Below are 25,047 nucleotides of genomic sequence, written 5' to 3'. Positions count from 1 at the left end.
GTTCCTCGTTGTCTCGGCGGGCTTGTCGCTTGCGCTCTGCTTCTCTGGCGGCAAATGCTGGGTCCTAACTTTATGCGCTCGGCGTCTTGGGGGGACAACTGCTGGGTCCTGCCCAGCCTGACGCATGCGCTAGCCCTCGAAAGAGGTCAACCCCCTCCCTTTTCGAGAGCAGCTGCAAACGTAATCTTTATCAGAACACATGGTGGGGGAGGGGGGGATGTCCCATAGTTCACTGGTGCCTTAGCATCCATAATGGGTTACGATGCTTGCTTTGTGGTTTTTTTCTTTACACTAACACTGAGCTCTATGCTGCACGCCTGATTAGCCTAACACCTGCGCTCGGCGTCTTGGGCGAGAGCTGCTGGGTCCTGTCTGTGTTGTCTGTTTTTGACACGAAAATTTCCGACCAACGAGAGGGTAAAAGCTTTGCTATAAAAGAGGTAATGTCAAATCACCATACCCTGGAACTGCAGTCGCCTGTTTTAGCGACGACGTTAAGCAATTTCAAGAAAGGAGCCAGCTTCCATCGATTCGGTTTGCGCTGAAGTATTCTGTAAACAAAACACACATGCTGAACCCGTCTTGCGGAAAAGGCTTTCGTTGAAAAAAAAAAAAAAAACGCGTCATTGGGTTCTTCGGAGTGAGCGAGATTGAGCGCTCGAGCTGTGCGCTTGCATACATTGAGCGGATAGCGAATGCCGGGGGCTTATGCTTCGTCTCGTATACGGACCCCACTTGCAGGACTACCGGCTCGCTGCTTCGTGCGAATTTACGTTTCCCGATTTCGCTTTTCCGAAGCCCGGCGTTGCATAGCGGAACATACTCACTATATAGGAGCAAAGCTTTGGCTGTCTATCACAACGTACTCGGATTTCGAAGTCTGCAGGCGTTTCGGGATTTATACCACCCACGTTGAGCACGCATTCGCGCTGAATAATTATTGTATTATTATAACCATTGCAGCCCAATGTTTTGCCTGCTGTCTTGCGTTCGCGTCCTTCTCACATAAACGTGCTATAAATCGTCTTAAGGAACGTATATCTGTGCTGGAATAACCGTTACCTTCCCGGACTATACTCCTCCCGCACGACCTCGTGAATTTTATTCTAAGACTCAGGGCTTCTAAGCCAGTTTAACTCTACTGCGCATTAACGATTCGATGGATGTAGAACTTGGCTTAAGTATAAAGCCGTCGTAGGGTCGAAACGTGGTACAGTGTGCTTGATGGCGCGTGCAATGGGGCACCAGGTTAAAGAGGCAACGCCTGGACATGCGCAGAGTCGCGTGAAAAAAAAAAAAAAAAAAAAAGGAGATGCGGCGGCAGCAGCTGCCGGTATTCGGCTGCCGCTCACCTCGTTAGCACCTCGCGTTTAAACCGGTTTGACTTCGCAGCCGCCTCACTGACATCCTCACTCTGCCCGTTTTGGTTGGTCTCACTCAGCGGCGCAGCAATCACCAGCACGCCAGAGCCTCTGAGAGCATTCTGCGGCGTCCTACGGACAATAAAGGTAGCATTAAGACAAAATACAAGTTTGCTTTATTAAAAGGCCTGCTTCGTCCCGATAACAATGATGTCAAATATTATCGCAGACTTCAAGCAAATAATCTGGTATTAAGAAAAGCAGACGGAGCAGTCGCGACGCCGCAGCCACATTCCGGTAGCGCCTTTATGACGTCAGAGACTCTTGTTTGTGATGATGATGATGGTTGGCTGTTGATGGCATAAGGCCAACTGGGGCAAAGAGCCCCAAAACAGTTGTTATATATGAGAGATGAAGAGGTAAACACTAAAATTGGTTAGAACAAAAGTAAAATCATCGAGTCTTGTTTGTGCGATTGGTTATCGGCGACCCAAGCCATCGGCAATAAACATGACTTGGGCGGTTGTGGTGGGGCCTCCAGTTCCATATGATCGTATCACTTCAACGCTAACGTGCAGTTCACACACTGACAACTGCGCTTGAGTGCTGGCTCATATTACGTCATCGCTTCCAATATTTCGTCACTAGCGCGAAATTTGAAAGTATTTTATATATTTTAACCGTGTTTTTTTTTCTGTTAAGAAATGTCTTTCGGGATGAAACAAAGCTGAGTGATTTACCAAAGGCTACTTCTTTCAAATCGAACAAAGTTGTCTTTTGTCTCCACGGCCCATTTAATGCTTTCGTATTCACAACTGATAAGGAGAGCTTAAGTGTCCTCGGAATTCTTTCGTGACCTCCAAGTCCGCAAATTTGATTGCCCGACTCATTCTTCCTCTTCAAGGACAAGGGCGGTACCCGTACAACTTGGCAGGTAGCTTCTGGTCCTCAGCTACGATAAAAACGATCTCAGTGCCCGGCGCTACCGCCCTCGCGCTTTTTCGCAAAGGAAATACGGAGAAACAAGCGCCTCAAGCGGCTAAGAAGTTTTTCCCGAGTGATTACTGGTTTTTTGTAACCCCGCCTAGGAGCCTAGTGGATCTTCCAAATACATGTCTTGAGCTCTGTTGTATACAGCCCTCTGTATATCAACAAGTAACTGCAACTTTCTTCCGTCATGCCCTTCCAGAGCACGCGGCTTACCTCGGTCCGTTTAACCTACCCTCTACCTATAATTAGAGCGCGCGCCGGTGTTTGTAATGGGCCACCTTGTGTACCGTTGTTTCCACCGTGTAGCCCTCTATTCCCGAGGACCAGTTTGCCCTGGTTTCGCTAGCTTTTGATCCCAAAATTTGGGCATGCGCAGATTTGTGACCTAGTGCCTGCTATGGCCTAAACCAATGGTTCTCAATGAGTTAGCCGGGGACCTCTTTTGGAATTGCAAAAATGATGGCGATGAACCATGTTGATCCGTGTCATATTATCAAACAAGTTGATCTTGGAGCTAAAAGTCACCCCAACGCCTATATGCTGCCTTTTGTGTGGCTGGCTTTTTCGTGCAGCTGCCCCGTTGTGCAAGAAAGCCAACGCTAAAACTCTTGCTACGCGGAGAAATTAATGCACGAGTCATGCAGCAAAGACACCTTTTTGGATTGCTAGCTCCGTTTGTCAACGAGCAGGAAGTAATCGGGGGAAAAGTTTAGGAGAGGGCTTCGAGGGCCCCGCTTGAAAACCATTGAGCTAAAAAAATTGCTTTTTGTTGTAAAACCGTTGGTAATGGTTTCCCAGGCAATAATTGTGGTGCCAGTTGAGTAAAAATGTATAGCGTAAGTCCTTTCCTCCACTTTAAATAAAAAGCAGGGACCGTTATTGCTTCTATTTTTTTCTTAGCTTTCTTTCCCTTTTGTTCTTCGATGCGTCTTTTTCCAAATGCGCGATGAATTGATTTCGGAAACAAATTTTCTATTAACTGGATTTAGTGGTACTATTTCTGGGAAAATATTTGGACGCCTTACCTGTCTACAGTAATTGAGATCCAAAGGGAGTGATATTATGTCCACGTGGCTGAAACTAAGAAGTTGTACGAACGCATTATCAGTAAGCCAGAACATTAGGAGTCTGGCTGGCTGGCATTGTGAAAAGCCGAGCAGTGCCCTCACTTCCGTGCAAAGAACAAGGACATAATGTTTAAACCCCGTCAATGGCACAAGGGGCGAGGTATTAGATGAATTTGTGGTCTGGCTACGTGCGGCTAACGCAAGCAACGCCGCGCAAAGCCGATGCGCAAATTACGACGATTGCGAACGACATCACAAAACGGTGAACCTGTGTTGGGCCCAGCCGCACATCTTTTCCCCGAGCACAACAGCTACGCCCCAGCCATTCATATATACTTTGGACAGGAGGCGTGCCGGCATAGCAGCCGCTCTCCCTCAACTAGTGCGGCGTCTGTGTAATGACCGCAAGTACACGACGGTCAAGTGACCGCTCGCTGTGTCTCCCTAATTACACCGGGAGAGTCTCATACATCGGCGCGCACGCGTGAATGTGTTCGTTTAAATTTCGTAACAAACCGGCCAGAACGAGTTGCAATGTTCTCACTCACTCACTCACTCACTCACTCACTCACTCACTCACTCACTCACTCACTCACTCACTCACTCACTCACTCACTCACTCACTCACTCACTCACTCACTCACTCACTCACTGTCTCGCTCGCTGATTCTCACCACTCACTCACTCCACTCACTCGCTTACTCACTCATTCACTCACTCGGTCATTCACTCGCTCATTCAGTCCCTCACTCGTTCACTGCACTCATTCACTCACTCACCTGCTCCCTCACTCACTAAACTCGCTCACTCATGCATTCACTCACTCAATCGAGCACTCGTTCACTACAATCCCTCACTCACTCGCTCACTCACTCCACTCTCTCACTCGGTCGCTCGAGCACTCGGTCACTCCACTCCCTGACTTACTCACTCGAGCACTCGTTCACTCACTCACTCCATTCTCTCAACTACTCGAGCACTCGTTCACTCCCCTCTCTCACTCACTTACTCACTCACGCGAGCACTCGTTCGCTTACTCACTCCACTCTCTCACTCACTGGACCACTCATTCACTCCAGACACTCACTTACTCACTCGAGCACTCGTTCACTCACTCACTCCACCCTCTCACTAACTCGAGCACTTGTTCACTCCAGTCACTCACTCCACTCTCACTCGAACACTCATTAACTACAGTCACTCACTCACTCCACTCTCTCACTGACTTACTCGAACACTCCTACACTCCACTCCCTTACTCCGCCACTCACTCATTCACTATCTCACTTACTCCACTCACTTGAGCACTCGGTTACTCCACTGTCTTACTCACTCACTCATTCACTCTCTCACTCACTCACTCGAGCACTCGCTCACTCCACTCTCACTTACTCGAGCACTCGTTCACTCCAGTCACTCACTCCACTCAGCCACTCATTCGACTCTCACTCGAGCACTCATTCACTACACTCACTCACTCACTCACTCACTCACTCACTCACTCACTCACTCACTCACTCACTCACTCACTCACTCACTCACTCACTCTCTCCCTCTCTCTCTTTCTGCCACTCACTCATTCAAACACTCGTTCATTCCACTAACTCGCTCCACTCACTCACACATTCACTCCCTCACTCACTGCACTCACTTAATCCCTCCCCCCTCTCAGTCACTCCCTCCACTCACTCATTCACTCACTCCATTCTCTCACTCACTCGAGCATTAGTTCACTCCAGTCACTCACTGCACTGAGCCGCTCACTCCACTCTCTCACTCGAGCACCCGCTCACACCACTCACTCACTCACTCACTCACTCACTCACTCACTCACTCACTCACTCACTCACTCACTCACTCACTCACTCACTCACTCATACACTCCTCGTTCGATCCACTCACTCACTCACTTAGTCTGACCTACTTATTTGTCATGAGGGCCCCCTTTGGGTGACAGACTTGACCTTCGTTCCAAGCGGTCACGGCGCAGGTATTCAGCTCAGCCTGTTATTGCAAGCCGCACCGTAACATTCGCGTGGCTAACCAAAACCTAACGCGTGCACTTTCCCAATTTTACCCAGCGATGAGCATTCCTGTCCCTAACGCAATATCCCTCTCACTCAGACACCATCAGGCGTCCGGCGTACTTTATGACCCAGCGCTTGGCGCAAACTGTACGCGTCGCGGGTCATTTTCGCGGCAAAAGGCGGCCGAGCGCCGTACCATTCTCTCCCAGGATAGTGCAGCCAGGCGGCCCCTAAAAATCAGAAGCAGTGCCCGCCAGTCCCGTGCATGTCGCGCGCGCGGTGGCGCAGTCACACAAGCAGCCACCTGGAAGCACCGCGTCACGACCATAAATTTCAATGAGCGGTACCGAGCGCGCCCATTCGTCTTCGAAACTTGCGCCACTTGTCCCATCGCGTGGCGAGCAGCGGGAGTGTATGCGGAGAGGAGGAGGAGGACAAAAAAGATGTGGAGGAAAAGCAACGGAGAAAGAGAATACTACTCCTGCAACGAAAAGTCAAAAGGGAGGGTAGTAAAGAGGCAGGCCGTGGAGAGAGTCAAATAAGACGGCCAAAAGGTGGCCACTGAAAGAGAGAACAAGAAAAGAACAGCTGTCCTTCGCTGTAACGTCTATGTTTCTCTTCTTCCCAACCATCCTCTCCCCTCCAGTTACGTGTATTGCCTCGTATCTCGACGCCGCGGAACATTGGAATCTACTTGCGTCGTCCGGTCGCCTGCGCAAACACGCCGGTTATCTGACAGGCGCGGAGCAGATGGCGGGAGAGGCCGCTGCTTTGTATGCGCGCGGGATAACGTCTTGCATCGATTGGGGGAGGGAAGGAGCTGTCAAAAAGAACTGCCACTGCTCTGCGCCGTCGGACGTCGAGTGGAAAAGAAAGTTCCCCCCGCCCGTGTCGTTGGGCCACTTATCGCAATGAAGGAGCGCCGCAGCCTCGGCTTCGGTTTCTGCGGCCCCTGTGGCGGTGGTTTTAGAGCGGCGTTGCGGAGAAGCGAAATTCAGGGACAAATATAAAGCGTGGTGTTTTGTTTTCGAAAAAACAAAAGTTCGTAATAAGGAAGCATCTATACGAGAACACAAGGACTTTGATGGCTAGGATCACAAAGCGCAAAAAATTGTAGGAACAATGACGCCGGGGGGCTGAGAATTTCAGCGTTGGTTGAAGTTAATATTGATTTAAACGATTAGTTGATTCAAAGTGATAGTTTGATTGATTTATTAGCTGGTTGGTTGATTCATTAATTTGTTGATGGATTGATTGATTTGATCAGATGCTTTCTAAAGTCTTGCTCAATATCCTTCGGTCGATATGTGCTTCTACAGAGTGTTTCAGGGAAGACTAAGTATTTTTTGAAAAATAGGCTTCCGGAGTTAAATTTTTCTGCTTGCGCGAAGTGATCAGGGGCCATGGCGTACGCAATAAAACGTTCCAGTTGCTATTTAGGGCAAGAATTAACTAGTACTTGTTAATTAACGTTTTAGTTATTGCGGTTAGACGTGCGATTGCAATGTGTAAATTGTAGAGGATCATCAGTCAACCGGATATCCAGCGTTAGATTTGCGAAAATTTAATAGCCCGCAGACTTATGGGATGAGAACTTCAGCCCGCCGGACGCGCACATCTGGAGCTCGGCGGTTGCAAAGCACCGCAAAGCCACGCCCGCTTGTTGACGTCACTGCGAGCTGTACACGTCGCACGTACGTTCCGCTATTTTCCAATCGAGGTAAGATAAAACCACATCCGGGCTAGGCAGTAGCAGACATGTGACACTTTAATCCGAACTACCCAAAAGACGGAATACATCCAACCATCCAAGGTGAACGTGACCCCGAACACCGACAATACATGACAGAGGTCATGGTCGCTACTAACCACCGTCGGGGTGGCTGTGCCAGAGTCCGAAACAGTAATACAGTTCCTTCACTGTACACCTTAGCTTCCTTCGTGGAGGATTCATTAATGCTTGCAATGGTCACTTGGGCTGAACCTAAAAAAGCTTTTAAGTCCGTACGAGACACTCTTTCACTGCAGTTCACTGCTTTGTAAGTCCCTCCGAGGTATTGTGTTTCACTTCACTGCACTGGACCTTTGCATGTCACTGCACTGCGCACTTCACAGCACACCGATTTCGCTTTCATTTCCTTTTTTTCCCCTTTTTTTTATGGTTGAAGTACAAAGTCCTTCAGGTACGAGGGAACTCCTGTTGTCCTATGGGGACGTGTACCCTGTATCAGCTGTGATTCCGTCCACTGTGTCCTCGAGCTGAAATACACTCTTCTCAGGCTCCCTGCTAAGATAAGCAACATCATAAGCAAACTAATTGACTTCAAAGCAGCGCCACAATACGGGACAAGAAACGACAACACTGCGTTGTCAACAATTTTGTCAAAAAAACGGCAACAGTGTTCTGTCGTTTCTCGTTCCGTCTTTTTGCGCTTCTTTGAATTCAGTTAGTATGCACCAACTTGACCAAACCACCGTTCTAACTCAGAATTCAGCCCCGGATACGTCAACTTGCCTTCCTTTTGCCGGCAGGCTCATTTCCTCATTGTCCTTTTCTGGGGCCGTGCAGCGTTCCAAGATATCAGTGTCGTCTTTCTATGTTTATCGTTTCGTCTGGCCCCGAAAGGCTCGGCAGAGACATGATGTACGCTCGTTGAGGGGAAGATTCAAAGAGAACCTGCATTCAAGATGGCGTCGCTGGTTATAGCAGGGTCGCAGCCCTATGGTGTTAGAGCACCGAAATTCTGGTATCCGAAAAATCCGACACTGCAAAATTCAAATTTACGGCTCGACAGATGGCCTTACGTAGCGCAGCCTTGGAGTACGTAGAGTTGAAGGTAACAGACATGCGACTACGACGAACCTGCTATAAGCATCGCAACCGCCTACAGCCCCGCGGTTTGGTAGCTTGAGAGTGTCGGCACGGCTTGAATTATACCTGTACATTTATAATTATTTATGACATATGAAATTCAATGAGCAAAGAAATATTGTACGTGTTCCTTTAAGAGCCTGCGTGCCCGGTTCTCCTTCTGTTGTTCGTCACGTGATTCTTGGCACATGCGGTCAGTCGCTGTTTACGTCATCTCGGCTGAGCAACCGATAGCTTCATTTCTGGGGATTTACAAAATTATTTTAAAGGCACTACCCCAGATATCGGTGTATTCATTTTCTGGGGACACCAATCTATCTATTTAGACCAACTTCGGTTTTGTGTGTCCCTTTAAGCAACCACCTCTACCCAGGTGGCCCATCGTCCACCGGCAGCCATTGATTCATCTTACATTAGCTAAGCAGGAGACCGCGTGACGCATTTACAGTGGTTCCCATTGACCCTCAATATTCAAATTTTCAATACAGAGACACGTCAATACACCACGTGCCCCGACTTTGCGGGGGCGATACACAGATTTTAATTATCTCGAAAGACTATTGAAGCATTGTGTTCCGCAAAGCAATCAGAGTGACTAGAATATAGGAAGCTGCGAAAGGGCAGTACTAATTAATTTCACTCGCGGAGTGTAACAACACGCGTCTTTGCCTGAGATTAGCCGCAGCCTCGTGTAGGTTTAATTAAGATACTCCGTTATGACCTTTCAGAGACCCCATGATTGGGCCTGACATAGATTGGTTTGAAAAAGTTCCTCTGCGTAAGCAAGTTGAGCAATGCTTGCCGGGAAGGAGAACATAAGAATGTTGCGTTGCAGTATAACATATGGAGTCGTATGCACTACGTTTTGTTGTTGGCGTTCATTCATTCATTCATTCATTCATTCATTCATTCATTCATTCATTCATTCATTCATTCATTCATTCATTCATGAATTCGTGCATTCGTTCACCCTTATTTCCTCTTGTTCTACAGTCTTTTTCTCCGGTCTGCCTAACCACTGAATGCTTGTAGGCTTTTCCGGCAGTTGGTGTAAACATACACAAAAGAGAATAAGGACACTCACAAATTTTAACATGCCATATACATACAATCAAGTTCTGAAAACACAACCAAGTTCAGCCAAATTCCGTTAGTATGCTTTAAAACGTAACACCTATGAAACCACATTTAATAAAGCCGATACTGATCACCAACGCTTCGGAAAAGTTGGGTACTTTGTAAAGGTGACAAACGCGAGACAATACTGCTAGAAAAATTAAAGCCGCTTTTTTAAGCGAAGGACCATTAAAAATGCTGAGTAAATGGGTGGGTGGGTGGGAAGGCTAGCATGCGAGCAGGCGGGCTGGCGGACGGGCGGGAAGGCGGGCAGGCAGAGAGTTAGAGAAAAAGAGAGAAGAGAGAGAAAGTAAAACTTCTTTAGTTGAAGGAAAAACGCTCGGCCTTGGCCACTCCCTACCTGCAAAACAGAGAAAAAGAGAGAAGAGAGAGAAAGTAAAACTTCTTTAGTTGAAGGAAAAACACTCGGCCTTGGCGACTCCCTACCTGCAAAACAATGTCACCAGGTGGGAAGGGAGGAAGATAAGAGCTAAAGCTACCTTATTTACGGCGCTGTACTAAGAACAGAGCATTCCTCGAAGTGAATCCTCGTGGTATATCCCCTTCTTAATATATAGCATACCTTGCATATCTGCTCCCGCAAAACACCCGCAATAAGCCCACCACCAAAGCCTGAAAGATTTTCTGGTTTGGGCCACTATTTAATTACCAAAAGTACACTTGAATGCCGAACAGATTTCCATTTGGGAGCACTTCTGTCGATGTATAAACGTCGGAGGCCTCCATTTATCGCGGTGGCCGCTGATCTATAAATTAAAGTTCGCCGGGAGCACGAAGTTGGCCAGCAAATGTACCCCTCTCCCTAAGCAAGGAGCTTGACGGTCATTCTCGCAAACATTTTTTTTTACTGTATGTAAATCTAACATTATATTGCGAAAAAACATCAATTCAACCTGGATGTTCATAGTAGTTTGGACAACCCACTGCTTTGCGCAGCGTGTTAGTTGCCTGTTACGAAATGTTGTGCGAAATGAGAAACATCGGACGACACCTACGCACTTATGAGCTGTTAATATGAAAGCTGTATTGTCCAATCGAACGCACTGGGTGCTTCGTCGAGTTCTGCGCCTGGAATTATGTTCGCTCGTTTAGCTGCGTTCTTTCCCTCCCTTTGACTGCAGTGTACTATTGCGGACGACTGAGGAGAGTGGGAACCGCGTGTCGCTGCCAAGAACACTGGCTTGTTTAGCGATGGCCTGTAAAAATAAAACATTGAATGTGAGCTACTTAAGTCAAGCATGGCAGAAGCGACGAAAATCTGCATCAACGCCACGAAGCTAAGGGACAGAGGTTCATTTCAAAACCTCAATAGTTGTTTGGAGCATTCCAATAAAACCGAACATTGCATCCATGTTCGGTTTTATTGGAATAAAAAAAAACCGAACATCCATAAAACCGAACAAGTACAACGGGGTGGTGCCGTGTGGGTAGGTATATGTGATTGATTGATTTGAGGGTTTAACGCGCCGACGCAACACAGGCAATGAGGCGCGCCGTGGAGGGCAAGGCCGCCCCTATCTATCACTTGTACATAGACCTAATAAATGTTCTTCACCACCACCACGGAATTATTTTGACCACCTGGGGATCCTTAACGTGCGCCGAAATATCGTACATACGGGCGTTTTTGCTTTTCGCATCCATCAGAAAACCGGCCGCCGCGGCCGGGAATCCAACCCGCGTCCTCGTGCTCCGCAGCACAACGCCTTAGCCACTGAGTCACCGTAGTGGGTGGATAGGTATATGTGTGGGGGCAGCGATAGAAAGGGGCTCATATAAAACATTTATGTTTTAGCAGCGCACGGACGGTTCCTTTTCTGTGTTTTCGCGCAGTTTTTTCGGCATTTTTTTAGCCTTTACAACAGCGACAAGTCAGAAGGAAAGTAAAGCGGAAATCAAATGCGCTATCAGCTTTCTCAACAGAGAGAGAGAGAGAGAGAGAGAGAGAGGAGAGAGAGAGAGAGAGAGAGAGAGAGAGAGAGAGAGAGAGAGAGAGAGAGAGAGAGAGAGAGAGAGAGAGAGAGAGAGAGAGAGAGAGAGAGAGAGAGAGAGAGAGAGAGAGAGAGAGAGAATGGACGTTTACTAGAGCCAACCGTGGCCGTTGAGCCGTCACTCGGTACTTTCAGAAACTAAATTCCACTGTTTTCAAAATATACGACAAGGATGTTGATGACTCTAACGAGCTGATGTAAAAATCATAAACTATTTACAAATATTTATACAAAGAAACAAACTTGAGGGAAAGTGGACTTGAAAGAAAGTTGTTTTTTGTTGTTTTTTCAACAGCTTGCATCATTCAAAAAGTCACAGCATTATAAAGCGTGCCAGCCTTCGTGGCTATTAATGATCAATCTCCTTGTATCGTCACTCGTCGCAGCAACGCGCACTTCTCTAACCCTAGTTTCCTGTGAAGGGTCCGTTGCAGGCACGCCTTATCCGAAAAGCTTGCGGTACCCAAGCGCCCCGATCGGAGCTTGCAAAGAAAAGAGGAAAAAATGACGAATCCGTCGGAATTATCTGCGGCTCGAATGAACTCCTTTCAGCGGGATGTCACTAAAATGTGCCGTATAAATAAGAGGTGACATATCGGGTTCCAGAGTGCTCGGAGTGGGTTCGCTAATGATCGGTGCCAACACGAATGGAGACAGGCGCGGGAGGGGGGAAAAAGCAGACGAAGAGGAGCTGGAAAGTGTCCCGTGCTCTTTGATGGTGACACCGCCCCATATGTGCAGGGAAGCAATAACGTCAATTTTCAACTGGCGGGCAAAGGAAGAGGCAGAGTTGTCATTAGTCTCGCTGCTGGTGATGTCGCAGCTGGGGAGGATGTGGAAGAGTATTGGTGATGTCCTTACACGCACCAATACGTCAATGCCAGCGTCAACTTCGCTCTGCGCTTTGTTCATTATTGGTACTTTATTTCAGGCTGAGCAATTGGATGGGGCGAAGACTTTTAGGCACTCCTCCCCTGGAAGTTTGTTTTCGCAGTGACGCTCGTGTCCTCGTCTCCTTTGTTCCCATGCAATACGTCTCGCTACCCTTCGTCTACCCCATTCCAGTAACGCCTACTTACATCTTTTTTCGTCTTCCTTTCTACCCCTCCCTAACACAATAACTATTTTACTACTATTTTCACGCTGTGCGACTCTTCGTTCTCGAGAGACCGTGGTGCGACGGAGGAAATGCGAAGTTGTAATTGAAAACAGGTTGGCGCTTTTTTAGTTCACTAGATGGCGTTTTTGCCTAGCTTCGCCCTCTTCTATTTTTCCCGATCTTTTTCTCGAGTGCCTTATCCAGGACGAAGGGTTCCCGAGGGAGCACGCATCGAAGAAGGAAGCCATACGTTAGCGGCGTCGTTTGCCTCGGCTCCTTGGCTCGCCGTTTTCGGGGACCCTTCTCTCGTGCACTCGGGGGACAGATCGGAGATTATGATGAACGAGCCGGAGCGTGATATGAGACTATCGCTCGCGTAAGCTTCTGTAATGTATGCGGCAGGCGACATTTCTGCCTCGGAGAAGTGCATGCCCGAAATAATCCTTTGATTATCTGCGAGTGCCCCTGATTTGATTAGAATGTGCCTCGGAGCTTGAAAGGTGCGTTTGAGAGGTAAAATTAACAGTACCTATTGCTGACCGGGCAGTGGCAGTACAAGACTTACTCGGTTGTTAAGCTGGAGTACTGATAATCACTGTTTCGCTCCCGCCACGGGATGGGATAGATACCTCGGTTTTAATTTTACACCTACACATGCTGAATTTTTATGACTGTTTAACAGCGATAGCTTTCACACGCACACTACCCGAGTTTCGATTGATCTGATTGATTGATTGGGGGGTTTAACGCGCCGACGCAACTCAGGCGATGAGGTGCGCCGTAGTGGAGGGCTCCGGAATCATTTTGACCCCCTGGGGATCTTTAACGTGCGCCGAAATCTCAAACACACGGGCGTTTTTGCTTTTCGCCTCCATCAGAAAAGCTGCCGCCGCGGCCGGGAATCGAACCCGCGACCTCGTGCTCAGCAGCGCAACGCCTTAGCCACTGAGCCACCGCGGCGGGTACTACCCGAGTTTCGCCCAAACACCTGTGTGTGTGTGTGTGTGTGTGTGTGTGTGTGTGTGTGTGTGTGTGTGTGTGTGTGTGTGTGTGTGTGTGTGTGTGTGTGTGTGTGTGTGTGTGTGTGTGTGTGTGTGTGTGTGTGTGCGTGCGTGTGTGTGTGTGTGTGCATGTGCGTGCGCGTGGGCGTGTGTCTGCGTGTGCGTGTATGTTAGTCTGTGTGTGCGTGCGCGGGCATGTGCGTGCGTGCGTGTGCGTGTGTGTGTTAGTGTGTGCGTGTGCGTGCGCGTGTGTGCGCGTGTGTGCGCTCGCCTACTAAAAAAAGTACGAAGGTCAAGGCTAATAAGTACTAATATTAAAAGCAACCCACTTTGAGACATTTAAAAACAAAATTTATTTCGACGTTTCATCCAGAGCCCGACATTAGACAAGAATGACGGGTAGTCAAACAGCTTTGGTCATATACAGTAGGCACGAAGACTGAACGAACGACTGGAACGAACGTATACTTTACGCGAGTCGTTGATGCCGTCTTCGAATGTAATGTGTATATGTGTTGCCAAATCTGTTCAGCTATTTCTATTCTTGATGATGATGGTTGGTGTATTTCTATTCTGGATAAATTGATAGTGTCTACATATGATAGTGTCTACAAATATGTATATGCGCACATCAAGGTGCCGCGCTTACGTTGCCAGTCAGCACGCATCGCTAAAAGCGCAATTCAGAATAGTCTGCGACATGCAGTATTCAATGAGACAACGGGCAGCACTATGGCCGAACAAAATTTTCACGAGAGTTCGTAGCATTTTGCGGTTCTCTGCAGTCACGCCAAATCACCTGACAGAAATTGCTCTTTGTTTAAGCGAATACAATGTTCTGGTGTTAGCAATAGGACGTCAATGCTGCGGATGTGTGGTTTGTCTGTGTTTGGACAGCAAAAAAGAATCAAAGGTTCCCTGGTCGCCACTGGCTCCCGTCATGGCCGTCCGGGGAGGCATATCAAGGGGAATTTTTATGTTGTATCGAGGTTCGCAGTCAGAGACGTCGGTTTGGAAACCCTTCCGTGGGGAAGGTTTCCATAACAGAAGGGTAGTCGCAAGTCAGCCGCTCACCCACAATATACAGCATTGACAAGCACAGATCACGCAATGCTGGAAGAGCAGAGATACCTTCGTTCCAACCATTAAAACTGCAGCTCTGTACTCCCCACTTCAGTGGACTCAGCGTGCTTATAATAATTTCGACAGCGACGCTGTTGCAGGTCGAGCCTTTTTGTACGCCTGCAAAAGGTATGGGAACCGCCTCGCGGGAGGTACCCGTACCTTCTGCAGGCGCACGAAAAGCTGCGGGTCAAGCCTGCAGCCTATACCTGCAGGTCGAGCCTTTTCGTACGCCTGCAGAAAGTATGGGAACCGCCTCGCGGGCGGTTCCCAGGTGCACCGATAGAGGGCGCAGTGGTCTCGCAGTGCGGGTCTGTCTCCCTCCCGCTAGGGGAGGGAGAGGGTAAGGAGCATGGAGGAAAGAAAAGGTTAGGAGAGGCCCTGACGTCACATTTGTGAAGCCGAGTCCCGCCATGACTTGAGCCCACTGAGCCCAGCACTCTATCCCATCATCCTTTGCTATCTCCGGTTTGATTTGACTAACATGGCATCGCCCTGCCCTCCTGCTTCGCAGCGAAAACAGCTTCGTCGCTAATTCCTCGGTGCGATGTCATGTTCTAAGCTGTTGATTTCGCCTTCAATTTGCCCATTCTAACCCTCACCCAAAGTTTCAATAAAAAAACGGCCTTCGTTTTTGAGATAGAAGGACGATTTTTCAGCTCTTAAGCCTGGCAAAGTAGCGTTTGTCGTCGTCATAGCAACAGGCTCGCGGGATGGCGAACGCAGACGAGTTAAGGCCGCCTCCGACGGCGGAGTTTTCAAACTGGCCTAATCTAAAAACGTTTGTCGTAGCGACTGTACTGGTTTGCAAGCGTTGCGAGGCAGCCACATACCAAGCGCCGTAAAAATTTGTCCGTTCTATTTGCCCAAATTTGGCCCCCGCAGTTGTAAACAAGTAAGCAACACTGTCCATGGGCTCAAGAAAAATGACGCCACTTCCTCCACACTTTTCGCAATGCATTGGGATGCTAGGGGCCTCTCCTGAGTTTCTTTCCTCCATGGTAAGGAGCCTCCCGCCGCGGACGTTTAACTGCCGACTCATTTGCGCGAATCGTACAATTTGCGCGGCGATGGCGCTGCCGCTCTAGGGCGAACGCTCGTTGACGTTCGAGCCGACACTAGAGAACCACAGCTCCGCTGTTCTAGCAGATTTTACTCAGAGTGGAACTGGGTTTAATTCGTTATTCATTTTTTTCTTCTGTGTAACGGCGAATTGCTAGCCTCATTAAAAGAGTCGAGCGTGGCAACGAAACGTGAACATAAATAGCCGATTTGGACCCGCCGCGGTGGCTCAGTGGCTAAGGCGTTGCGCTGCTGAGCACGAGGTCGCGGGTTCGATTCCCGGCTGCGGCGGCCGCTTTTCTGATGAAGGCGAAAAGCAAAAACGCCCGTGTGTACGAGATTTCGGCGCACGTTAAAGATCCCCAGGTGGTCGAAATTAATCCGGAGCCCTCCACTACGGCGCGCCTCATCGCCTGCGTTGCGTCGGCGCGTTAAACCCTACCATCAATCAATGAAATAGCCGATTTGATTTGTCACTTGCGGGTAGGAGGCGGTATCAACCCGGTAGAGTATCGAGTAATTGCTCTTTCGCCCCCTGTCATTGCTTCAATGGTCTCGTACGGCCACTGATCAAATGCTCATTTATCGCGGTGCTGCGAAGACTGTGCGAGTCTATCAGTGGGTGTCATCACCTGAATATTTTTGCCCGTTACCTAAGTCAAAATCGTGAGCACTGCGTGTAGACGGTATGCAGTGGCTCCCGGCGCTGATGTGCAGTGGCTCCCGGCGCTGACGTGTCTTTATGTGTTGCTGATGCAACACATAAAGACACATTCAAGCCAACGTTGAAAAACACCGTGTACCCGATCTTCACAGTTGCATTATCATAAAAAAAAACACTATTACCCCATTACCCCCAGAAGATGTATCTTCCCATCTTCGTAAAAGTTATCGGGGAGCGTAAATAATGACCATGATATGTTGCGTAGGTCAGGAGGCAAGGATTGTAGGCGGTAGTGCTGCTCTGTAGCTGATGACGAGAGATGTGTGCTAAATGCTTTACTTTTGTGAGAGTCATGGAAGTAATATTCGTCTTTGGCCAATGTTCGTCGTACATTCCAGCAAAGACTGGGATCTAGACGTAGTACAAGCGTGCTTATCGTGACCCTGACCAAAATTTTTCGTTCTTTTTTTGTGCGTGTGTTTGCAGGTATATACAACGGCGTCAGCACACCAGACCAGGCACCGGCTATGCAGGTCAGCTTCGCCTGAAGGCAGCACCTACTGGAAGCAAGTCCCCCTTCACCGCGTGGGTGGTGCCCAAATGTGACCACGTGGCATCGACGGGAGGCAGCCGCTGATTTATCTATCGCGGAAACGCTACTTAATTGATTTTCGAATTGTCGCCGCATTAAAAGGCCCGCTTTGAAGCTCGCAAGAAGTTAACGGGCAAAAGAAAAAAAGAAACGGTTGGTAGGAGCGCGTACCGTCTGCAAGCCCTCGTACCTACTGCAACCCCGCATTTGCTAGGACTCGGGCCTGATCCTTCGGGGTGACGGAAAACTTCCCGCGTGTTTGATTTCTCACGCAATTGGCTCTCCGCATCGTCACCCGTGAAGATTTTGCGCGAGCAGCCAATCACGTGAGACCGCATGAGATTTCAACAACGCCGGAAACTTTCTGGCGCCCCGTAGGATTTGTCACCTCGCCTGCAAGCAGGGCTCGACTGGACTGTAAATCGGTGGCCGAATTGACAAAGCCTGTTTATAACGTCTCAAGAAATGTTACTCTCGCGGGAAGTGTACTCCACGACGTGCCCAAACTGCTCTTGGAATTCGGCTTCCGGTCTGTCGCGACTTGGCTCGTCTTGGAGCTCTGCGAACAACTATTTTCGTGAGTCACCAGTCGAAAATAGGTTCGCTGGCGTAGAGCTGTGATTTCAACATGCTTCTAGCTGGCAAAGCCACGCCAGCGTTAGGAGGAAATGCTTTTTTTTTTTAAATTCCGGGCAAACGTCGACATTGCTTGATCGCACATGCAGTTCTGTATTTTTGATTCCGTTAGATAAGGCCGGGACGTCACCGGTCAGAAACGAATTCCTGCCATCAGCAATCTGTGTTACCGGTAAATGTTTGGCTGCGTCTTAATGGGAGTTAACTGCTGCCCAGATAGCGCGTCGGCAAGCATTTGTTTTTTGTTTTTTTTTTGTTTTTTGTTTTTTGCACTGAAACAACCACCCAAGAGAAATTTTTTTGTCACCCGAATTTTTAAGCTTAGAACATGTGCAAACGCTGTATGAGTGCCTAGGAACACTTATATCTATAAGCTTACAAATGAATTCACATCATTAAAACGGTATGCTAAAAAAGTTTTTTCAGGTGAGAAAGCGGTTACTTCCCTTCAGGTACAAAGTTTCTTTTTTTCTCTTGTAGTGCATATTCTCATAATCCTGCTCTAGAAAGTATGGGGTAGCACAACTTCTTAGGTATTCTCGAAACAATTTTTTCACTCGAAAACAGTTTTATAAGCGTAGGTTTCGGGGAAGAAATTTCCCGAATTTATATTTCCTTTGTAGCGGTAGGCTAGCACATATCCGCCTCAAGGTGAACTCGCTAGAATCCTCGGCCTTTTTCGCGCGAAAGTATACTGACGTTTCTATAGGCGATATAGGTGTATCTATATAAATATATATATACAAATGTATAAAGGACACTCTTGCCTTCTTTTCCCCTCAATGAACCAATGTCTCCAGGACCAAAAACTGAAAGAACGCGCTCGCAACTCAGGTATACTCTATCTCTACCCCCGACCAAATAACTACCTACATGTATGACTACCCTGTGGTGGCGATGGACTAACCTGCGATCCCGACGAAGGAAACACTTTCCGGTGCGTATAGACAGTGTTTTGACACGGAGTATGTCTTTAGTGCTCCCACCGCGTAGTAAGCGTTCACGTTACCCACGATACTCAGAAGAAAGAATTCTTCAACGAGCAATCACTTGTAGATTAATTGCGTGATTGATTGCTGGCAATGCCTTCCTTGCTTCGCTTAACAGCCTCTTAGAGGTGCCGGCGCTAAGTGCTTGCTACGGGACGAATATTTTTTAGAACTGTTCTAACTATAAGCACACACATCTCTTTCTCTCTCTCTCTCTTAGGAACGATGGAGGTTTCGCCTAATTCGCTGTTTATCTTCGCGAGTGCTTCATAGTCTCGTTGGGCTGATAGTTTAAAGCAGTTGTAGCTCCCAGAAGGACTGGATGTTGGTCTGATCAGTACATATTTCTGGCGATAATTGGTACAGCGATAGGGTGCACAGAAAGCACGTGGTTACATTGCGCACATTTGCACTTCAGCCTCGGGTTCTACTCCTTTTTTTTTGTTTTAAGCTGAAGGATAGTTCATAGTTTATGAGGGCCAGGGACTCCGTGTGCTCTATCAGACAGTACTTATGATTTACAAGTGGTCATGCAAGTTTGATTGATTGATTGTAGGGTTTAACGCGCCGACGCAACGCAGGCGATGAGGCGCGCCGTAGTGGAGGGCTCCGGATTAATTTTGACCACCTGGGGATCTTTAACGTGCGCCGAAATCTCGTACACACGGGCGTTTTCGCTTTTCGCCTCCATCAGAAAAGCGGCCACCGCGGCCGGGAATCGAACCCGCGACCTCGTGCTCAGCAGCGCAACGCCTTAGCCACTGAGCCACCGCGGCGGGTGGTCATGCAAGTTGTCAAGGGACGTTAAAAATATCAACTGACGGTGAGCTGCATGCTATTACGGTTCATCCCGCACCGTACTGTGACGTCCGGGAAATCGTTTCGGGTGGCCGTACTTAGCGTATAAAATTTAGTTTGAGAGGAAGGGATGAATGAAATGCAAGCGACTGTCGGAGTCGGCTTTGTCAACGGGTAATGCAGAGGTAGGGCAAATAGGAGATCTTTGAAATATTGCAGTCTTATATTTGTACGGGCGGTGTGGACAAAGATCTGCCTTTTCATTCGAAAGAGAAGATTAAGTCTAAAGTAGCTCTCAGTGAACAGATAAATTCGGGCAGAAAAAGTTTGTCATATCAAAGCATCTTACATTCTCAAAATTCCCCACGTGACCGAATGTGGCCACGTCTTGGCAAAAGTTAGAAAACTTACGGTACGATACGAATGTAATGACTTAGTTTAAATTCAGTCTGAGCTTAATAACAAAAATTATACAACTACGGAGGTGTGCCAGCTGAGCTGTGCCGCCTGTAAAACAAAAAAAAAGTATTTGTTTAGTCACGTCGGTGCCCCTTGAGCTGCGCCCCTGAACGGCGGTTATTCGCCTCTCGTGACGGGTGCATGACGCGGGTTTATCTTGTGTTTTACTGTTTGAGGCTTAGCCTTTCGGCAATTGGCCATACAACGCTGGCCTATTTCCTAAATGAATGAACTGTTCGTATATACTCTATACAAGACATTACAAGTAACAAGAACCTAGCGTTGCCTTTTTAATTGAAATGAAGTGCAAAGCGGGACCAAAAATGAAAAAAAGAACGGGAAGAAAATGTTAAGCTCCACTGCGCCTGTAACGCAAGTGCTCTGAGAACGGTGACTCCGACCGTCAGGCTGCAACATCGTCGCAGGAAATGGTGTAAACCTCGCCGCAACTCATATCAAGCTGCCTGCAGAGTAGATAGCAACCGGTTTCAACAGCTCCTCGTCATTGGCTTCAAGGTGCGTCGTTCCGTGACGTCACCAATGGTTGTGTCGGCACCGTTGCAGACAACGGAAACGGTGCCTCTTCGTCTGCTCCCTTCGAGCCGCTCTTCACGTCTAAACTCATTCTGGTGCGACGATACAGACTAAGTGTGACCAAAGCCCTTAGCTGCCTACCTCGTAGTGATCTATGGCGGCGTCTACAACGTGTGAAGTCACATTGGGACGGTGATGGTGCCGTCGAAAGCGCTGTGCGGTGCTGTATTGTGCTGGTGCATCGCGCGAGACTGTGTGCGGCGACAAAAATTGTAGTTTGGCGAACAGGAAATTGTGTTGTTCGTTTTGCGTATTTTGCCAGAAGAGGACATTTCCACTCGCTTCCTTTTGGTGCCGTCCCATTGTGGTGTGCGAAGATTGACACGTTGGAAGAAACGTCTCCTTTACGTCGAGGTAATAAGAAGTAATCGGAACATTTCGCCGAGAAATTCCCCTGTTTCCGTGTCGCCTCTTTGACTCTTCGAATGCCTGTTAGCTGTTCATGTATATGCTTGAATAGACGTTGCTAAGGAAGCGTTCGCAGTGATAATGATACTCAGAACACCTCCCGAATGAATGGGGGGATGCACCCGTCGTTGAGAACCGAAGACTGCGGTTAAAAGCCTCACATGTGATTGTGCTAATGTTTCTTTTGCATTGTAGACTTTAAACATGTTACGAGTTTTCCTTACTTTCCGCCGTGAAGTGCATGATTGTCACAGAACGAATGCAATGCCTTCCCTTCACTCCTTGTCGAAAGAAGCGACAAAAAACAATGTCACTGAATATGTGAACATCATTTCAGAAAAGAGCATGAAGCGATAATTCTGTAGCATCTAGATGTACGTTTCAAAAGGTAAGCATAGGAATGTCTCAAAAGGAATGAAGAGCACCACATGCTATCACATGTTTGGCGTCTTCTGCGAAATTTATACATGCACACGAAGTAATTATCAGAGAAAGTTCACAACGATCGACTAACTGTGTCAGTGGTCGTTGTCTGGTACCAGTTCTCAAGATAAGGGATAATTCGTAGTGTTGGTGCCGTCACTTGACTGCGTGGGCTGAGCTACGGCTGAATCTTCAAGGAAGCGGCGCAAGTTTAGAATCCAATGTAAAGAATTTGCGCTAATTGGTTAAATTTATTTCCATAGGCACCTCTCGATTGATGTAGATACAGTATAAAAAATTGAGACAAACCAATTATGTACCGGAGCTAGTCGCATGATTTGATGTTGCACAAGTGAGGGAGAAATATGTATCTGCGGCTTCTTATACACTGTGTCAGAATTAATACGTGCATTGTATCTTATGTACACTGCATAAAAAAATACTAACCTATTATTTTTTCCCTTCTTTCGACAAGTACGTGATGCTTGAACCTTCCTACACATGTTCGCGCCTTCATTGTTCATATCATTGCTGTTGCTCATTTATTTTATGTGGTTCTGAAGATCTTGTGATAAAGAAAGGTTGTAGCCTATCTCACTAATTTCCTTTGTCGATGGCCTTGACAACTTGTGCTCGAGTCACAGAACGAGAGCGAGTTACATGATGATGGTAAGCTTAATAGATCACATGCCTCTGATCTGAGCGCATAAGTAGCGCTAATCTTATGCCGGTGAAATTTGTATCCTTATTCATCGCGTCGTGGTCTCTTGCTGAATCATGCTCCGCCACCGCACCTATCACCGTGCTCTGCTTCGAAGTCCGGAATAACGAACTCGTCAGAAGTAACGAACTATACCGTGGAGTGTCGAGTTTATGCAACGGTGTAGTCAAGGACTGCACCATCGAATAGACATCAAACCTCGTTTAGCGCTCTTGCGGGTATAACATGGTCCGGTTCAATAAAGTATTTGCGATGAAAGTATAAGCGCTCACAAGCTTCAAATAGACACAATCTCAGCTCTTTCCTATGCTTGAGAAAAAAATATATAAATAAAAAATAGTTCGCTGACTCCACATTCCCATCCGCATCGCTTTTTGCACTGGTCACAAGCTTAGAAAGTTCATCATGTTTTTGTAGTATTGCAAGGTACGCAATCGCATACGAGCTTCCTACGCGCGTGGTGTCAAATTTTCTTGCGGCACCAACGATCGAAACCTTGAATAGCTGGAATGAACTTCTTGGTGGTGTCTTGCCGTGGTGGAGCTAAATTCAAACTGCCAAGCCAGTTTTCTTTTCTTTCTTTTTTCGCGTTAAGCGGACGTTGTTAAAACACGAATGACGAGTACTCCACGATGTCTTCTTTTGCACTTTAGATGATGAAACGTCAGGTGTTTTGTTGGTACAAGAAACATTTTCGCTTTGTTTCTCTCGTGGCGACGACAGCTTATCCGCCTTTGAATCCAGCAGATTTTCAGTTAAGTAAATGAACAATCATTGCTGGCTTGTGAAGAAAAATGAGTTCTACAGATACTCAGCACAGAAGTTTGCCACGACCGCCTGAAACTGCGAAGCTGGCGTTGACTGGAGCGTAGTTTAAAATGTCGCCCCTTACGACGGGCGTGTGGAAGAACGCTAGGTGCCAGCCAAACAATCTCGAAGGTCGTGTCCTCTAATTACGCCTCTAGCATCACGTTTTTCAAAAGTTGCATGCGTGAGGCGGAAATGTCGTAAAGTATTCGTTATGGGTAATCGCTTAGCCTTACACCACCACATGCAGTTTTAATCCACAGATCAGAGGAATGCAGTGCCCTGGCAAAGACTCCTATTCTCTTGATAATCTAAGTTAAGGCGGCAACAACGCTCACTCCTGATGCACCGATAGCTAAACATGGCGTTATCAGAACACACTACAGAACGTTCGTAGCAAACTTCAATTTGCAGCGAATACGTTCTACCAGGAAGAGACAAAATTTGGTACCTTAGTCTCATAATCTCAATGGAGCGGAACCGCAATAATGGGAAGTTTGAAGAAGACGAGTACTACGCTGTGGAGGAAGAGGAAACTACGCAAAATAATATAAGCTGCACGGGAGGGAATATTTAAACTCGGAAAAGCAAGCAGTCGACTGATAACTGTCCCTTCCTAGGCAAAAAACCACAATAAAAAACAAAAAAGAAAGCGTGGTTAAGGGATATTTTTTTCCTGGTTACTTCGGATCGATTATTCCATTACAGTTTTCTGTGATTTTCTTTGTGCTGTTCGCTGTCATTTCTCTGTACTGTACGCAAAATGAATTCCGTTAGTACAGTGGTGTGCACTGTTTTAGAACATTCTTTAAATGACTTCTTTTGTTTTTTCTGTGGGTCGGTGTAAACGAAAAGCGAAGGGGAAAAAATCGAAGATGGGGTTGCCTGGACATATTGCATAAAAGAGATGAGCGCGAGGCGAACGAAAGGTCGTTATTGATTGTTGATTTTTTTTTTCGGCGTAGCACATGCGTTTAGACTTTTCTGGTGCTTGAGTGAAGAAGCTCCGCGGAGAGTACTACAATAGACTCCGCACAAAGGCCGTGCTTTAGCGCCTGCTCTGCCCGCATCGCCAGATCGCACAGTTTCCGCTATTCCGAATGTTATGTATAGAATTTTTATCACTGGTTCATTCTTGATGAGATATACCTGTACATACGATTCATTGCGGCAGTGCGACTTTTCGAGATCATCATATTTTGATAGCTTCATCTTTGAAACGAAAAAAAAATACACATCACCTCTTCAGTTGTTCTTATTTTGTTGACGACGACACGAACATCGCCGAAAAGCTGCTTGCGAATATAGCCTTTGTATAACTAATAAAAATTTTGGCCTATCATTTGTAGTACTGTAGCACAAGAGTAGGCATACGATAATAAATGATGCTGCGACTGGACCGCACGTGTTCTGTTTCAATTTTCTTGGCGAACAGCTGATTCAACACACAAAATAGGAGAAAACAACACTGAAAAATTGGTGCAGCTTCCACTAGCAGAGCAAGACTGGAGTCAGCAGATCTGGGGATGGACCTAGCTTCTCCCCACACGAACAGCGCGGATCCCAGGAGAGAGGGAGCAGAAAGGGCAGGTCTGTGGACGTTCCTCGTACGGCGAGCGGCACCCCAAGACTATCACCCAAGACCGTCGCCGCCGACCGAGTCAAGTGCGCTTACGTCACCTCCCTCCGACCCACCCACCCAGCGCTTCCCCGTATCGACGACTCCTCCCCGGAGGAGGAGGAATAAACGTGTCTCTAGAGTGGTCAGCCCTGGGGAAGAGTCCCCATTCCAGGACCCCTTGAGTCCGTCCGGCTTCTTGGGCTCGCTGTACCAGCCAAAGCTGGTCGTCAGGCTCCCAGCTGGACAGTGCTCTCTCCCAGTGCTCAGCATCCCCAAGCTCAACCGACCAAAAGCATCACGTGGGCACCACAACGGCATCCGGCTCTACGGGGGGATCCCTGTAAGGACCGGCGCGCCACGGGTCCACCGCGCCGAAGACGACGACGACGAAGCGGGAGCTCGTCACGTGGAGAAAGCCCATGCGCAATCCTGGAAGACGCTGGGCGCTCCTTACGAGGCGTAAGCTCACGTGCACTCGGTATTTTTTTGTTGCTAAAGCCAAGATCGTGCCGGGCGCTTTTGCGCGAAGGTCGTGCCGGGCGCCTCACACGGGGGAGTTTTTTTTTTAGCGTTTATTTTACCACAGGGGATAGATAAGGGGTATGA

The 25,047-nt window shown here is 47.8% G+C and overlaps 1 protein-coding gene across 3 annotated transcripts in view; it reads left to right on the top strand.

The window, feature by feature from the left end:
• LOC144153710 (potassium voltage-gated channel protein Shaw-like) overlaps positions 1-24,219 on the top strand; it is a 131,351-nt gene extending 107,132 nt beyond the window's left edge. For all 3 annotated transcript variants that reach the window (XM_077685396.1, XM_077685398.1, XM_077685397.1), the window contains exon 4: positions 16,880-24,219. In XM_077685396.1, the coding sequence (XP_077541522.1) occupies positions 16,880-16,941 (62 nt within the window). In that variant the 3' untranslated portion in view covers positions 16,942-24,219. The remainder of the gene's footprint in view (positions 1-16,879) is intronic.
• Positions 24,220-25,047: the final 828 nt, after the last annotated feature.

This window comes from Haemaphysalis longicornis, unplaced genomic scaffold, assembly GCF_048455015.1.
Source record: "Haemaphysalis longicornis isolate Haplotype H1 unplaced genomic scaffold, Haemaphysalis longicornis Haplotype H1 scaffold_9, whole genome shotgun sequence".
NCBI lineage: Eukaryota > Metazoa > Arthropoda > Arachnida > Ixodida > Ixodidae > Haemaphysalis > Haemaphysalis longicornis.
Note: the sequence above shows the minus strand (reverse complement) of the source record. Positions and strands in the feature narration are given on the sequence as shown.